At 36.1% G+C, this 18,828-nt stretch overlaps 1 protein-coding gene across 2 annotated transcripts in view; it reads right to left on the reverse strand.

Annotated features, from left to right (window-relative positions):
* LOC106788304 (MKL/myocardin-like protein 1) overlaps positions 1 to 10,475 on the reverse strand; it is a 177,813-nt gene extending 167,338 nt beyond the window's left edge. For both annotated transcript variants that reach the window (XM_014751466.1, XM_014751457.1), the window contains exon 1: positions 10,209 to 10,475. In XM_014751466.1, coding sequence (XP_014606952.1) covers positions 10,209 to 10,248 — 40 coding nt within the window. In that variant the 5' untranslated portion in view covers positions 10,249 to 10,475. The remainder of the gene's footprint in view (positions 1 to 10,208) is intronic.
* Positions 10,476 to 18,828: the final 8,353 nt, after the last annotated feature.

Raw genomic sequence — 18,828 nt, forward strand, 5'->3', positions numbered from 1 at the left:
GTGGAATATCAAATCCGATTTAGAAAGATTGTAGTATAGATTTCTTTTTTTTGGGGGGGGGAAAGAAGGGGGGTTTTTTATTTTTATTATTGTTATTATTATTATTATTTTCGTTTTTATTTTCTTTCCTTTTTTTTTATCTCCAAACTGGAAAATACAAAGGAAAATGCAAATTTCTACTTTAGCGTGAATAAAATGGATATTTCGATAGCGTTGAAAGATTCTGTAAATGGGTTGATGAGCGAGGGGGATAAGAGAAGAAGGACAGAATAGAGGAATCAACGTTAACATTGCGATTCCACAAAGCGAATAGGCGGTTGGTTGTTGGGCGTAATCCGTGCACGATCTAATTTCGTGGAACATCGAGCTTACTGACTCACTTGGCACATTTTGCCATATCCTTTCTTCCTTCCTTCCTTTCTTACCTTCCTTTCTCATCCTTCTCCTTTTAAAACTAAGAAGTTTAAAGCTGTACGATTTAATCGCGTAGGATGTTCGTTGCAAATGTTCATCGTAAATGTTAAAACGAATCTTATTATTCCTACGTTTCGCGTTTAACGACGTCCGTAGAAAACAACCGAATACTTTTTTCATTTTTGTTCTTTCTCTCACGTTTCTCTCCTTCCAATGACCGATAGGATTTTTTAACGAGAGTTCTAGCGATCTCTCGATTAACTTCTTTTTTTAACGCGTTTACCGTCCTTGTAACGGTCAAACTTAGTCGATTTGCGATAGGTCGGACACGTCTAATCTTAGGCTCGGTTAAGTTAAACGAGCCCTGAGAATTTACATCATCGAGCTGTCGTTTACGCTGTATCTTTAAATCAGTTTTACGATCGGGAATTGTTTGGCATGGGTATTCGAGACGTTTCGAATGATATTGTTAAGGTCGAAAGACTATAAACAGGTTTCGGGTCGAATTAACAAGAGAATCTTGAGAAGAACTTGAAGATAATCCTAGTTGGACTTTAAGAATCTTAACGTTTTCAAAAGGGATTTTCATTTAAGTTGCGTATTCAAATTGAAAAACATACATCGTCTATTATTATTATTATTATTAGAAATTATTCTTTTTCTCTCGCGAAATAAAATTTGAATAACCCGAATGGACATTGGATCTTAGTTAGAAATGAACACGGGAGTAAAAGATAAAGCAAATTCAATGATATATCGTAAATGAATCTGAGATACCCAAGTCGAAGACGGAACGGCTGTACATCGTTTGTCGAAGCGTTTATTTTTACAGCAATGCCAGGGTGAATGCTCCGCGGAATGTTTAACTTCGGTACATCTTGAGAACATATACACGCAACGCTCATACGTACAACGTAAAATCCGTGCTCTTCTTCGAGGATGAAGATTATATTCGCGGACGAGGAAACGGGGGCAAAGCCGACGAGTCGCGGCCACCGACGATAACTTCGATGATTCAGTTCTTCGCTCGTTCATTAAGCCTTGAAAACACGCGGTCAGGATCAATGCTACATCGGAATATGTATATATATATATATATATATATATGTATATATATTTCGTGAGAAAAATTTTATCCGATTTTTAAATCTTCGATATAACCTAAGATACAAAAAATTTACATAGTCTGACGTAATTTTTAATTTTTATCTATAATATATTCTGGATTTCAAATACATCGGTTAATTAGTATATTTATAAATTAATAATGTAAGTATACAGTAAGATCTCCTATAAACAGGGTTGTACTCAACCTTTTTCTTTCGTGGGCCGTTTTTTATATCAAGCAAGCCGCATATTGACGCCGATTGAAAATCGATGATTAAAAGAAAAGGTCATAAAGTTGAAAATCAATAAACGTATATACGTAAACGTATTTTAAATTTTCGGGGTTGTGGGCTAGGGTACAAATGGTAAACAGTCAATTTTGGCTAACTTTAAAAAAATAAAGGAAATTTATGACTGAAACGCAGGATGAATATGAGTATAACGTGAATTCAAAACTGTGCCATTGTCTTCGTATAACGCGATTACAATGTTGCTGAAAAAGACACATTTTTGATATGAAAATATCTGCGTCAGAGTTTTTCCATTTTTCATCCTGCCAAAACAAGAAAAAGTGTTGTGTCTTTGAATTAACTCGAAACACAGTTTTACATTAATTCTATGGATTACTATGCAATTACAAAGTAAATGTTCATCGATTATAAGATTGAGAGGTAAATATTTGTTTACTGTATTTAATATGAAAAATAAGTAATAATATTAACCAGGTATGATTCCAAAGATCTGCAAAAAAAAACAAACTCGATAGGAGATATATATCGTTAAAAGAAAAAATTAGAAAATCCGGAAAGAATGAAATTAGATGATGAATTAACGTTTATTTGTAATACAAAAAAAAAACTGGTAACAAGAACGAATAAACAATTTGCACGCGATTAGGGAAACATCATTATTTTTCTTTTTAATTTATAACCTTTTTTAAAATGATTTATTTGGTTATAGTTTTTCGCTCTCTCTTGAATTCTTCTCTCTTATTCAAGAAAAAAGAAAAAGAAAAAGAAAAAGAAAACTAGAAATAAATGCAAAATACTTGCGGAATCTTTTGGCAACATCGCGCGATGATAAGACACGACCCGGCTCGTTTCATGCAACCCAGCCGAAATATCGTGCTCGTATATTAAACAAACGCGAAGCAAAGGTTGTCATAAAAAACGGTGCTTTACGATCAACCTCCTGGAACAGAGAGAAACAGCGGGCGAGAAGCACGGAACGCGAACGGAATACGGGCAAGCAGTAACCAAGAAGACAACAACACGCGCGCCCGGTTCCGGTCCCCTTTTATTTTACGACACGACAAACTTCGGAATGCGATTGACGGAATAAATTGGAGATTAATTAAAATTCCGTCGGAAACTTTGACGAGATGAACGCGAGATGGGTGATATTAACGATATACCGCGTACGATTTTTTCGAATTAATTCTGGAAAATATATCGGAATATAGCACGAAAAACAAATCTACAATATTTCTATACGAAGGAATCGAATCCTTGTTAGAAGTTAGAAAAAAAGTAGAAGAAGAATAAGAAGAAGGAGGAGGAGACACGGGGAGGAGGAGGAGAAGGAGAAGGAAGCAAACGTACCTTCCGCTTGTAGAAAACTCGTATAATAAATTCCATGTGAGGCGAGGAGAGTAAGAGTAAGAGAAAGAAGAGATAGAGTAAAAGAGGTCCCAGGTCCCCACTATATTTATGCGTACGCGATGCGGACTCGGTTAGGGTTGTCGGTCCATTAGCGATGTTTTGCGCGAGCAAAGTGCGTGCGAGCACAGCTGTTAGCGCGTAAACCATGCGTAAGTCTTGCCAAGAGCAACAAGAAATCGCGCTTGCGCCTTGCTATATTGTTCGAGATGTGAAAACAAAAAAAAAAAGAAAAAGAAAAGAAAGATTAAGAGAGAAGGAAACGACTTTGTGCGAGGGGTTAGAAGAAATAAAGAATGAAAAGTAACAGAAAATGTATGGGGGAGGGAGGAAAGGTAAGGATTGGGAAAAAAAAGAGAGAGAGAGTAGAAGAAAATAATAATGAATGATAGGAAAATATTTGATGGGAAGAGGGTTAGGGGAGAAAGGAATAAAGAGAGAAGAATTACAGGGGATTGAGAATCTCTGGGATTTAAGTCGGCAAAGGTAATCGTCGTACGTACCGCTTTCTCGAATACGAATCCTTCGTAACGAGTTAAATTTGTCCGCGTTTTGAGATTTATTTCGGGTCAAAAGGAGACGAGATGATTACCTCGTACCGAACGAGATCGCTTTCGATCTGGCATATGACGGTTATTAGTCAGATATAATACGCGAATATGAGCTACGATATACCCGGAGGATGATATACTTACGTCGGCAAATTTTCGAGATCGCAAACCGAGATTGCCCGATATCTTTTCGTATTTTTAACTGAAATATTATCAATTTGCGAATAAATGTAATATCATCACGGGGAAATTATCTGTCTCGTACGTGTCTCATTAAAACGAATATTTCATGTTATATTTCAGCCAACAAAGAAAACGACAAAACAACAACAACGACAACAAATCGATAAAAAAGATTGAGAAAAAATTTGAAATGGTAATCAGGTGTGTTCGTACGATTTTAGTTTAGATTGAAATGTCGACGCCTTAATTTTCGAAAACGGAAACGTACGACCGAGTTCTTCAAAAGATTGCTCGATGTTTTTTCTCTTACTCTTTCTTTCTTTTTCTTTTTCTTTCTACACCACCCATAAATAAGTCTAATCGCGCTGACGAAAATAGAGCATTCTCTTTCGCTCTGTTTCTATTCGTTGCTTTTTCTTCCTCTAGTTAACCGGTGTTGGCTCATTTCCTCTTCTCTTGTCTTATCTTCTATGGATGAAAACTATACCAGGGACACATGAACAACGCGTGTGCATATTCCTCGTACACGTATCTTCATTAACCAATAATACGTACCACTATCTTATTAACGCGATCCTTGCTGCTTGCGTTATTACGTGAAATTGTCATTTAAAAAAAAAAAAAAAAAAAAAAAAAAAATAATTATATTCGTTTCGATTGTACAGAATAGCAATAAGATATAGAATAAATATCATTAAATGTCTTATCTTAACGACACATATTATAAAGAANTGAAAACTATACCAGGGACACATGAACAACGCGTGTGCATATTCCTCGTACACGTATCTTCATTAACCAATAATACGTACCACTATCTTATTAACTCAAACCTTGCTGGATACTTTATTAAGTAAAAATATCTTTAAAAAAAAAAAAAAAAAAAAGAACAAATAATTATATTCGTTTCGATTGTACAGAATAGCAATAAGATATAGAATAAATATCATTAAATGTCTTATCTTAACGACACATATTATAAAGAAAATCGTCGGAGATTCGAATTCGATGATGAGACAACATTTATTCGAGTGAGATAAAAGAAATTAAAAGAAAAAAAAAAGGTTAAATTGGAGGATATACGAGGAGAAGGTAGGTGACACGTAATCGAGAAGACGTAACAAGTATAAGAGACGTAAATTTCGTTTGCGTTCTGTGCCGTAAGAGTCACACATAATACACGTATACACGCATGAGAAGGCACGTAAGTACACGACGTCGCGACGCGATCAGGATGAATCTTAAGAGAGAAAGAGAAAGAGAAAGAGAAAGAAAGATAAGGAGAAAGAAAGAAAGGAAGAGAGAGAGAGAGAGAAATTCGTAGGTGTAAGAGTGTCGCCGTTTGGAGACTGGCCAAAAAACGGAACGGAGACGGAAGGGGAAAATGGCCGCCCACGCAATGCGCATACCGTGCCGATAAATAATCGAACGCCGGCCAGAAACGCCGGCTGCCAAATTCTCCTATGCTCTTCGAGAATGAGAGATTGAAAGAGAGAGAGAGAGAGAGAGAGAGAGAGACCATCAAATTCGACGGCTGTAAAGATACGAACGAATTTGATTTTTTTGATATGATCAAATCATACGTCCTCGTTCGTTCTCCTCTCGAAGAAAATCAATTGGTTCGAATGTTGATTGTAAATTGAATCATCGATTCGTCTATAGAGGATCGTTAAATGTCATCAGGATCGTAATTGAAATTCATCGTGAAAAAGGAAGAAGAAACAGAAGAGGAGGAGGAGGAGGAAGGGGAGGAGGAGGAGGAGAATGAAATATTAGCTTTTGCTGATATTGTAATTGTAGAATATCGTGTAGAAAAAAATCTATATGAATCTTAGACATTTAACTCACAATTTACGTAATTGCGTAATCGTAGTAATAGTCGTAAGAGAAAAAGATAGATAGGAATAATTAGATAGATAGATAGATAGATATGTTTGGAAAGTATCTACGTCTTTTTTTCTCATAATATTTATATGTAACATTCTTTAATAGTTTTTACGGTAAGTAGGAAGATAGATATATCCTTGCTGTTAGAAGGGTTGCCTTGAATTCGTAAAAAGAAACTTAAACGAGATAATTTCTAACATATTTTTCTTCTCTCTTTTTTTTTTCTCTCTCTCTCTCTCTCTCTCGTATTTCTCATCTATTCCTTTTTATCGTTACGTTCGTATATCTCTGTAACGTTAAATAACGATTGAGATAAGAGAGGAAAAGAAAATAATAGAAGAAAAAAAAATAGAAATGTATATGAGGAGAAGTAGAAAAACTCGAGTAACACGTTTACAAACGCGTAAGTTGTTGTAAGTAATTGTTAAATAATGCCAACACAACGAACGCTTAAGTACTTTTACAGGGACGAGTCGAGCAAGATCGCGATTAAATTTAGCCTATGTTTTCCATCGGCAGCTGTTGGTTTCCGTGTTTACGAGCCATTCGCTTACCCACGAATCACTTTTATACCAACGACGTCGTCATCATCATCGTCGTCGTTGTCGTCGACTACGATCAGATCGACAAGTTACGAATCCAATCAACGAACTACTAGACAACGTACGATGATAATACTAATCCAAAAAACAAATTTTGAAGTAACTAGTATACGTTCTCGATGTCTTCTTAAAAACGATAACAAATACGAGGATAATAACACCTAAAGCTAGTATGACAAAACGATGAATAATCCTTGAGGACTCATGACCGATTATAAAGTAATCTAACGTAAGCTAAGTTTATTTTAGTATGGCTCTCTCATCGGCTAGGTATTCATTCTTCTAACGAATCTAACGACGGTAAGAACGTAAACCAAATAGAAAATGGCTCCTAAAAATCCTAAAAATATAAAGAATCGTCTCTAGAGACTCGGTCTTGCACGTATCTTTCTCATTCCGCCTTGGCTTTGCTTCTATCTTATTCTATTTCTTTTTCGGAAGATGAGGAGGAGGAGGATGAGTAGTATAAATACACTATTCCATTATGGATGATGCGTAAACCTAATGTCCGAGACGCACCGTCCCATACCCTTCGTTAACTACCACTATTACTATTACTATTACTATTACTTTGCAAAGTTCGAAAACGAAAAATATTTGTGGCGTAATAATAATAATAATAATAATAATAATAATAATAATAAGAACAATAATAATAATAATAGTAATATCTTCCCAAGCGCGCGCACCTGCTACAAACAATTCCAACAACCGAAATATCTTATTCCTATTCTCGTGTTTTAGTTCGAAGGACAATATCATCGATCCTAACGAAAATAATACCGTGGCGAAAAATATCTAAACGATTCGAGATAGTTTCAAGATGTGTTCTTAGACACACGTTATTTTCATTCTTTACTTCTCTCTCCTGTCTTCTCGTATTATTTTTTCTCTTCTTTTCTTTTTCTTTTTCTTTTTCTTTTTCTTTTTTTTTCATTTTTTTTTTTTCTTATATTTTTGTTATTCGATGTTACAAAGTCGTTCAGAAGAACGTCCCGATCGAATAACGGAGAGGGTTGATAAATTGTTTCTCTCGCGAGGAGGAACGATGGTTGTCACCGAAAATTTCGGATATATAAATTCACCTTTTCTATTATATCTCAATTCGCCGCTCATTGTTCGCGTCTATTCTATTTTATTTTTATTTTTTTTTATTTTTATTTTTATTATATTTTATCTTTTTTATTTCTCTCTTCTTCTTTTCGTAGATTTCGTCTTGACAGCGACCTTGGTAGGTGTCGCAAAAAAAGAGAGAGAGAGAGAGAGTGGGGAAGAACAAGCAAACACAAAAAAAAAAAAAAGAAGAAAAAGAAAGAAAGATAAATTCAACAAAACTTACTTACGTAATACTCGTTTATTTTATAGGAGAGAACGAGAGAAAACAAAATGAAAAGAAAAAGAAGCTAAGGAAGATCGATAAAGGTAAAATAAGTAGGGTCTTCTGAGCTTCCGAAATGATTGCTCGAAGATTATCGATCATTCCGAATCACCGGATCTAAAAGAGGCCTATCGAAAGTTCAAGAAACGGTATACGGTAATGGTCCATGACTAATTAATCGAGCCATGATAAATGTTCATGGGAAAAATTCAAGCAAGAAGTTAGACACACACGTTCATTTAACATAACCGATCTTATCCGAATGCTTGCTAATCGTAATGCGATCGTTTTTAATTATAATAAAAATAATATTCCATCGATAAGGATGAAAAATATTTCAAAATGGTTATATCGAAGTATGCGTCGACCTTTGAGATCTTCGAATAATCGTTCAATTAACCCGTGACAGTATGTTTCTTTCGCGATAATAAAAATGAAAATAAAAGATATGAAAAAAAAAAGTAAAGAAATGGAGAAGAATGAACTGGGATTACTGATTGATGAAGAAAGTTATTTCAAATGGCAGATTTTGTTTAACGACCTGAACGAATTCCTTGTAATCATCCGGTTGTTGGCCCTTTCATACATCATCGTTCACTTGTTGAAATATGTATATCGAGCAACACCGATCATCGATATTACACATATTTCCATTCGATCCCTCTCTACATCATAATCTTTTGGGCAGAATTTACTCATATAACGATAAAGTATCCAAGCGAAGATCTGAAAATAGATTAAAAGGTTTGCTCGCGCAAGAGGAAGAGAGACGAAGCAGAAAAAAAAAAAAAAAAAGTAAAAAGCAAAAGAAGAGACCGGACTAACGAGAAGAAGAAGAAGAAGAAGAAGAAGAAGAAGAAAGAAGGAAGAAGGGGTCGGTGTTTTTAATGGATTTTTACCGTTGCTGTTGAGTCGATGGTGTGTCTAACTATAGGAACATAAATTCTAAGGAAGAACGAGTTCGAGTTTGTTAACTATTACGTGATAGACGATAAAACGAAGGACTTTTAAAAAGATCATATTTATTAAAGGGGTTAGGATCTACGAATTTCTTCCTTCTTCCGAATTCCTTTCCTGACCATCAAAAGAAAAAGAGAGAAACCAAGAGAAAGAGAGAGAGAAGAAAAAGAAAAAGAAGAAGAAGAAGAAGAAGGAAGAGGAGAAGGGGAAGATCGTCGGGAACGATATAGCGCGTATAAAAGTATGGCTTCATTCACGAAACCGGCTGCCAGGAGAAAAGGACGGTTAAAGAAGAACAAAAAAAAAAGATGAAAAGAAAAGGAAGAAAAAGAAAAAGAATAAGAAGGAGAAGGAGAAGAAGGAGAAGAAGAATAAGAAGAATACTATTACTTGAGTGGACTGGGTGGATAAGGAGCCACTCTATTCGCAGATAAGGGGGTGAATAACCGTGGATAAAAATACTGGCGCGGCCACTACGGTGGAGAGATAAATAGCGAAGAAAGACGGGGTGAAAGAGAGTAAGAGAAAGAAAGAGAGAGATAGATAGATAGATAGATAGATAAATAGATGGAAAGAGAGAGAGAGAGAGAGAGTGTATGTACACGTAGTTGGACGACGTGGTTGCCATCCGATCGGAATGTGCTTCGCGTATTCGCTTTGCTTGCTTGCTTGCTAGCTTGCTTGTTTGCCTCAAGCTGGGTCCAAGTGTCTATAGGACGGAATAAATGACCCAGAGATAAAATGGCCTCCCCTCTGGGCCTAATTAAGAACCGACTTTTCATCCGCGAAAATTTCTCCTCGAGAGTAAAATCAGATGCGGATGATGAAACTCGTGGGAGCCGATTTGGATATGTAGGTCGAAACACACCGTAGATAAAAGCGCACCTAGGATACAAATAAAACAGTCGAGAGAGAAAAATAAAGATAAAGAGGAAGAGAGAAAGAAAGAGAGAGAGTGTGTTCTGCGTCCTTTACCATTTTCTCGCATGGGGGAGAAAAAAAAAAAGAAATAAAAAAACAAACACTCTTAAGACTTCATAGGATAAGGGTCTCTAATTTTTACTCTCTCTCTATCTCTCTCTCTCTCTCTCTCTCTCTCGTTCACGCGATAACGCAACTTATCTACGATACGAGGAATGTGAAATTTAATGAAGGAATCGAAGATCTGAAAATACGTAATTTTTAATGAGACGACGAGGATGGAGAATGTTAATTAAGACAAGCCACAGCAATCGAATAAAAAGAAAACAAAAAACAAAAAAAAAAGAAGAAAAACCATTATCTTTATTATTCATCGTTCAATGTTGCTAGTTAATCGTGTTAGTATAAAGCACGTTGAAAAGTCTTGCACAAATAATGCACACGCACGCTCATACACACACAATAAAGAGGCACGTTTCAGAAACGGCGCGGTCAGAATCGGCGAAAGTGCAGGAGGAAGAAGACGACGAAGATGCACACGGCGTACCGTCACAGTGTTTACAGCGCTTCGCCCTCGGCTCAGGCATTCTGCGGTGACCTCGTGACCTCACCGATATTCCATCGTCGTTTTCTGCACTTCGCGCGCGAGCGCACCACACATTCAGCACACACCTTCAGCACAACCCCGACGATGCACCCACGTGGCTCGCACTCGGTTTCGATTCTCTCTTGCAATAACACTCTTCCTTCTTATTTTTCTTCTTCTTCTTCTTCTTCTTCTTCTTCTTCTTCTTCTTCTTCTTCTTCTTCTTCCTCCTCCCCCTCCTAAACCCCTCTTCCTCCTCTTTCTTCTTCTACTTTTCCTTTCTACTTTGACTTTTACTTTTACTTTTACTTTTACTTCTACTTCTACTTCTACTATATTCTTTCTCTCACGCTAGATCAATACGAGAACAAAATGTCTTCCTTTTTTTCAAATCCCGTTCGATTGCACACATTAGTTTTTTTACGTTCAAGTTTATTTAATTCTTATTTTTTTTTCCTACCTCATACGAAACGATAGACTATAATGTAAGTTTCTAAGTATTTAATAGGTCCGACACTATCGCTCTTTTACGTCACATTGAAAAAGTATTGCGTTCGTTAGATTTGTCATCGTTTTACACACTGCGACCTCGACACAAATAAACAGTGCACACAGTTAACAGTGCAACGCGCATACAGTTGTTGTTGTTGTTGTTGTTGTTGTTGTTGTTGTTTTTATTCTTCTTTCTTTTTTTTTTTTTTATTGTTCTTTGAGAAAAATTCAAAGAAAACGAGAAAGAGGTGGTACTGCTGCTGGTCGCTTGGAAAAATAATATCTTTGCGATAATCCTTATAAATAAATAATGAAAATATCCTAATGGTCCTCGTTACGCGAAATTGTATTTACAATAAATTCATCCAAGCTGTGTCACACACACACTCTATCTCTCTCTCTCTTTCTCTTTCTCCCTCCCTCTCTCTGACACTTACGCACTCTCTCTTCGCGGATTGTTCTTTTTTCATTGTCCTTGTTTTATATATTTCTTTAATAGTTTTTTATTTTCTTGTTTGATTAGGGAATGCAGTCTTCTCTGTACTCTGGGAATGATAACGTCGTGATTCGTTCGGAGTTATTCTTCTTATTTTATAAGAAAATCAAGTTCTCATCAACTCGCCGATCATCCTGGCATCGCGAGAACGTCCTCGCATCGTCCGTTACATTTTCTTTCAACGAATTGTCTTCATTGGTCTCTTGCAACAGGATAAACTTGAGATCGTCTCTCGAAAAACGATCGGAGAACGAGTTTCGTATCTATTTCTCTTGAACACTCCGTACATGGGGATTCATGAATCGTTCGATATCCTCGTTTTCAACGCCATAATTCAAAGAGTTTTATTTGAACACTTTTCGATCGAAGAAATCATAATCAGTAGAGTATGAGTTTTGTAATAATATCAAATAATTGTATTACGATTACATTCAAAGATAGAACAATCAACTATTATCCCTCTTACTAAATTAAAATGTCACTCGTACTTTGCAAATAATCTTCTTTTTCGTATTCTTCTTCGTTGTCTTCTACTTTTCCTTCTTCTTCTTCTTCTTCTTCTTCTTCTTATTTGTCAACTTTTTGTACAGTACAAAAGGTTGGGGATAATCTTAGTTCACCGGTCGAGGAAGTTTCGTTCGTGAATCTCACGCGAATAACGGCCAATGAATTTAATCGTCCTATATCCTCATATATATATTTTAATTAATATTTAAAAATAAAAACAAAAAATTAGAGAAAAGAAGATAAAAAAAAATAGAGAGAGAGAGAAAAAAAGAGAAAGAAAGAGGAAGTATCCCGTGGCGTCGCGTGGTCGTCGTCGATCGTAGTCAAAAACGACGATCGGTCTTTTTAAATCGGATAAGTTCGAAACTTCAATAATATCATATATGATACAATAAACAGGAGATAATAATAATAATTCTCGTCGAATAAATATGATGATGTCGGAGAGAGAAAGAAAGAGAGAGGACAAAAAGAGGATAAGATAGAAAAGAAATAATACGTGCGGAGAAAGAAAGAAAGAATGATCGATGATTAAAGAAATAAAGGTAATAAATGTGGTAACGGTGGAGAGAGAAATGTTCAGATTAAAATAAAAATATCGATTGGATGAGGATCTCGAGGCAAGGAAAATAACGAAAAGAATAAAAGAAAGGGCTTCGCCAAAGAAAACAGTTATTGCCAATCGTTCGATAACGGTTACGGGCGGGTGCGTTCACATCGCGAGGTTGAGGGCGTCTAGGTCGCCGTAGCGCCTCGCAGCCATGTCACACGCGCACTGACGGGACGCTCGACGCCGGGACGCTGTCTTCGGTTGAATTCGGTCCACCCTCTCGGAAAGCGTCGGGACGCCTGGCACCTACCCAATATAACTCTCTCTTCCCAAATTGTTCCATACTTTCACGCTACGAGGCGCTTCCGAACAGTCATCATCCTTTTTCTTACATTAATCTTCATCTTTCTCTCTCTTTCTCTTTTTTCAAACCCTATCGATTATGATTTTTCATTTAATTTATTCGATATTAAATGTTACCTATGAAATAGGGCCTCTTCAAAGTTACCTTTCTTTCTCTCTCCCTCCATTGTATCTCTCTTTTCAAACCCTATCGATGATGTGATTTTCCATTTCAATTCTTCGATACTAAATGTTACCTATGAATATTTCTTTTTCTCCCACCCCGCCCCTCCACTGTATCTCTTTTTTCAAACCCTATCGATAATGATTTTCCATTGAAATTATTCGATATTAAAATTTATCTATCAAATAGAGTGTCTTTTAAAAGTTATTTTAATCAAACTGAACGAATTGTCAATTAGTTTTTTTTTTGCAGGTATTTTTTTCTATAACTATATACTTTTTAAAAGTTACAACTGAAAATTTGTGTCTCGAACTAAGTTGTATTGTAAACTTGTTTTATCGAACTGAAGAAATTATCAATTAGTTTCTTTTGCAATTGTTTTCTATAGCGATATACTTTTTGTATAAGTTGAAACTGAAGATTCGTGTCTTGAAATGAGGTGTCTCTAAAGTTATTTTATCAGACTGAACAAATTATCGATCGTTTCTTTTACAGTTATTTTCTGTAATGGCATACTTTTTCAACATTGTAATTAAAAATACGTGTCTTGAAATGAAGTATTCTAAGAATTAATTTACCAAACTAAATAAATTATCAATTGTCTCAAAAGTTGTTTTATCAGACTGAAAAAATTATCGTTCATTTTGTTCGCAGGTATTTCTATAGTAGCGTATTTTTTGAAACATTGTAACTGTGGAGTTTGAAATAAAAAAAAAACAAAATGTTGCAATTCTATTAATAAACCAATATCGACATTTTATTTGTTTCTCACGTTTTACGAGAAAAAGAAAAAAAGAGAGATGGAAGAAAATTTATCAGATTGATTGTTAGAAAATAAAAGAAAAAAGTCGTACGAGGGGTGAAAAGAAAAGAAAAGGAAAGGAAAGAAAAAGAAAAAAAGAAAATATTTGAAAGACAAGTCGAGTGAAAATGATTTACGAATGACAGCGGTCTCCGTTCTCGAATCGTAGTAATAATCATGCCAAAAGCACATTTCTAGGGTGCCCGTGAAGCAACTTAACTCGAAATCCTAGCGATTAAAGCGAAGAATCGTTAAAGTCGCGTCGTATATAACACGCTCGTCCGTCAATGCGTTATGCTTGCTCGGTAACTCTTGAGAATGTGTAGAAAACAAAGTGCGTGTATGAGTTGCGGAGAGGGAAAAAGGAAGGAAAGAAGAAAGAAAGAAAGAAAGAAAGAAAGGAAGAAAGAAACAGATAGAAGATGGAATAAGGTGGCACAACGCGCGAGATATCCGAGTGGGCGTCCATCTCGGTTTATCTCCTGTACGAGTGACGTCACCACACGGTATAAAGGCGACTCTAAAAGCGAACAGATGGCCTTTATAGTTGATCATAGTTTCCACCGGCAGTCGCCGAGTCCACCTAGAAAGAAATAGAGAGAATATCTCTCGCGAAAAACAGACGCCATTATCATCATTAGTTGTCTTGTGTCTTGTCTCTCTCTCTCTTTCTTTTTCTCTTAACTTAACTAATCGAAAATAATAACTTCTTCGACCTACCACTGACCTTCTTACCGACTCTCCTAGTTATTACCAAGTTCTATGGTTCTCTTATATAATTTATCACCATAGATTCTAATTGTTAGTATAATACTTAACGTTAGGAAATATGACTAAAAAGTTTGTAACATACAACGGCGTATGTTTTATATGCGCGAATAGAATATATATATATAGAATATATAATGGTTCCTTGTAAAGTTGAAAAGAAGAAAAAAAAACAAGAAAAAACCGTCTCCTCTGTTATTCGAAACTAGTTAAAAGTTTTAAGGATGACTCCGTTATTTGGTATGGGTCAGGAAAAAGCGTCGTTAAAATCGAACGATTCTAAAGGAAGACCTGGTACGACTTTTTCCAATGGGTGTACTACCACCTCGTCGTAGTAGCCGCTGGGCACGAGGAGAAGGATCGTCGAGTACAGGTACCTCCTATATATTTCTACACCTCAACTTGTGCTTGCGTATCGGCTTTGAGAACCCGAAAGAGGTGAGGGAGAAAAACACGCGACGAGAAGTTTTATCGCGTTGCGAAAAAATAAACGACCAGTCGACCCACCGACCGACCGACAGACAGACCGACCGACAGACCGACCAAACGACCGAAGAAACGAACGAACGATCTGAACGAGCTAACGAAACGGGAAGGAGAAAGAGAGACCACGAGAAAGTAACGAAAGTAACATTTTATTGAGTTCTGGGTGGCTCTTGCCAGGGAACGCAAGAACGTACCTTACAAGTTAATAAATTTTCGAGTTTTCCTTCTCGCGACGGCAGCATCGTCGTCAGCTTCAGCTTCAGCTTCAGCTTCAGCTTTGGTTTTAGCTTCAGCTTCAATTTCGGTGTCCGTGAAACTTGGTTTGCTCGTTAACTTGCTCTCTCTCTCTCTCTCTCTCTCTTTTCTTTTATCTTTCTACTACGAAAGTAATCCTCTCTCTCCTCTTACAAAACAAAGTCCACCGCACCAAGAGATTTTGCGCTAAGGCGATGCGTAATTCCAAAACGTTTACATTAAATTATCCGAAGCGTGCCGCGCGAATAAACATCCTCTCGAAATTTGTGTCGCAATAACGCGCCCGTTCGAGAACCCTCGGCGTATACCTTGTTCCTCTCTTCTTTTTCTTCTTCTTCTTTTTATTATTATTATTATTATTATTATTATCTTTTTCTCTCTTACTTATTTTTACTTTTTTATTCAACGGACGACGGGTGGAAAAAAAAAAAATGGCACGCACGTCGCGAGCGTTGCTTTTTCACGGCAATGCAAATTAGATGGGAGGAACAACAATTATTTTAATCTTGACTGGTGTCTCATCTTATAACAAGTAAAAGAAAAAGAAAAATAATAAGAAGAAGAAGGAATAATTTGTTTAAATAAATATCTATCGATATACACGCTCTAATTTTCGCAATTGTTTTTTCATTTCTTTTTTTTCTACGGCGAATCGTTCGATTTCTAATGTTCGCAAGGACGAGAAAGAATCTTATGTTAGTTTAACTGGGTATGGGTAAGTGCAAGTAAGGCAACCGGTGCAAGAAGCAAACAAGCAACCATGCATTGCCTAATGGCCGCTACCGAACGGCCTAGAACGGCCTTCGATAGATGCACAACGGACAAGGAGAGATGATGGCTGCAACTGACCAGCCACGATAAAGGAGGCGGTTACGTTTTACGCACCACTGCTTTTCACAACGCCAAACGTTCGTTTCTATCCCTCTCGTAATCGTTGTTTCATCTTTAGAGAAATAAGGAGGGAGAATAAGAGGGGGAGAGAAAAAAGACAGTGATGGACGGATAAATAAACTACCTTTTTGATTGTTTTTCGTTTGCGAGATAGGATGATGAATGATAATGGATGAAGGATAATAATGTTAATGGGAATCATTATAATCCTTAAAACTTGATCAAACGCATTTTTGCATCAGCGTGAGAAATAATCGACTAGATATCTCTACTACGAGTAATACGTAAAATAAATCTTGGAATTAGTGTTAATGTATCGCAAAAGAAGAAGAAAAAAACATACTTATCTCGTTAATCGCGTTGTTCAAACTTTGGTATTTCTAATTTAAAAATCAATATCGGGCTAATTAATTTATATTTTATTTAGAGAATAATTAAATGGAAAAATTTAATGAATCGAATTTATTCAATTAGTTCGCGTATTAATAAAAGACTACGATACAAATATAAATTTAATTAAATTAATTAATTGAGATTAATTATTTTAAATGGAAATAAGACAAAAGTATCAGAATGAATAATCAATAATCGATTACATAAAACGATGCAACATAAATTATCTTCTAATCAAAAACAAAAACAAAATTAAAATAATGAATTGAGTAATATATGAAATTTGAACGCCATCTGTTAAGACAAACGCGTGAACAAGTAGTAAAGTAGTTATTTACTTACCAGGAGTATAGACAACTCGATTTAACTTTTGCCTCGAGAAAATCCTTCCTGATTTTAACAAAGAACAAGAACCACGACGGAGTTTTAAATTCAGCGTTAAAAAATCACGACTTATCGGATGGAAAAAAGAAAGTTTGCTCCTCCCTCCTCCTCCTTCCCTTTCTCCGCCTCCTTCCCTTTCTCCGCCTCCTTCTCTTCCCTTTCGTGTAAGAAACAATTAATAAATCCTTACCGCCCTCGTCTTGTACGAGAATTCGCGGCAAGCGAATGCGACTCGAGGATTTATGTAGCGCAAAGATTTATGCGACGTCGGAGCGCAACTAGGTCATAATAGCGCTGATTAAATCCGCGTGATCTCACCGGATCTCTTTCCTTCTCTCTCTCCCTCTCTCATTCCCCCTCTCTCACTCTCTCTCTCTCTCTCTCTCTTTTTCTCGCACGCGTCCGCCTTGTTTTTCACGTGCTCGCGTGCCACCGGTTTGCTCGGAGGGAAAGAAACTTGGAAATGAGAAAAAGAAAAAAAAAAAGAAAAAGATAAAAAAGGAAGAGAAAAAAAGAGAGGGAGAATGGTAGGAGGGCGGGGAGGGAGCCGTTGTGGGATAGAAGAGAAAAACGAGATACGGGGGTTGAGAAAGTGGAAGAGAGAGAAACGAGGAAGAAACACGCGCGAGATCTTGCGCGGACAAAAATACGATCGGTTTGCGCGCCGTTGGTACAGGAAGCAATGAATCAAAGAGAGGCAACGTCCTCTTCTCTTATCTTCTCTTCTTTTCTCTCTTGGGGATGTTTTCTTAACGGTACCCGTGTCATCCCCTTTCTCTTTTTCCCAAGAGGACTCACTTTATTCCATTGGCATTACTTTCTTTCTCTTTCTGCAGCATCGAATTTGCGAGCTTTTTATGGGAAAATTTGTCTTTCTTTCTTCTAGATAATAATTGCAACCAATCAACTTATATGTATAGGAATAAATATTAAACAACGCGTACTCTAAACGACATCTACAGACTTATTTACATCTTGAGAATTTTCTTATCGATCGGTGATTCATAAGCATAAAGAAAAAAAAACACGCTGGTGGAAGATTGCCTTGAATTTCATCGAAAGTTTCCAGTTAGAGTTGTACACACCCAGTATGTCTCTGTACTGGGGACACAGTTATAAACCACACGTGAGAGAGTTGTAAATAATTATTTATTCGAACGTAAAGATTTTCTATCGGTATTGTAAAAATAATGACGAAATTTTAGGCTAGTTATCAAAATGTTCGAATTACCCATTGATCTTATAGCATGGGAACTCTTTCGAAAGCATGCGTGGGTTGCCGTGAGAAAGGTGACGAACCGAAGAAAGTTGTTTGTTTCAGATTGAACGTTTAACATATGCAAGTAAACATATAAATACTATATATATATATTTAGTATATATCGTTTATGTTCTGTTAAATATCAATAATTATTTATGCTAATTTATATATTCGCTCGGCAAATTTTTATTAAGAAAAGTATATTTTTTCTTAATGCTTTCACACACTATTATTGATACTTTATATGAAATAATTACTAGTAAATTCAAAAGAAGTAAATTCAATTCAAAAGAAGTACATTTGTTTTAAAATTACATATACTTTGAATATTAAACAATTACGATCTGATACTTTAATGGATGAAAATTTTTAACTCAAAATCATCACTGGCTAAAAACGTTAAAAGAAACTTACCATTGTATAAATAATAGAAGATATTAGTAAAATATATTAGATGTTTGATTTAAATTAATTGATTGTTAATTAATCGAAAAAACTGTATATCGTTGTTTAAAAGCACGGAGTATATGTTTGGTGCACCGTCCTCTTCGAAATCCACCGTTGAACTGGGTCATTGTCCTCTATGAAATTTCTTTTATTAAATATTGTTTATATGACTTTCCGAACGTTACGCATGTGTATAACGAGAATAATATTCGAAATAAATAGAATTTCCTTTTACGGAAAGTCGTATAAACAACATTCAATAAAAGTACTTTCATAGAGGACAAACTAGTCAGTTTATTGTTTGATTTCGAAGAGGATGGTGC

Source organism: Polistes canadensis, unplaced genomic scaffold, assembly GCF_001313835.1.
Source record: "Polistes canadensis isolate GaletaPanama2010 unplaced genomic scaffold, ASM131383v1 scaffold_5, whole genome shotgun sequence".
Taxonomy (NCBI): Eukaryota; Metazoa; Arthropoda; class Insecta; order Hymenoptera; family Vespidae; genus Polistes; species Polistes canadensis.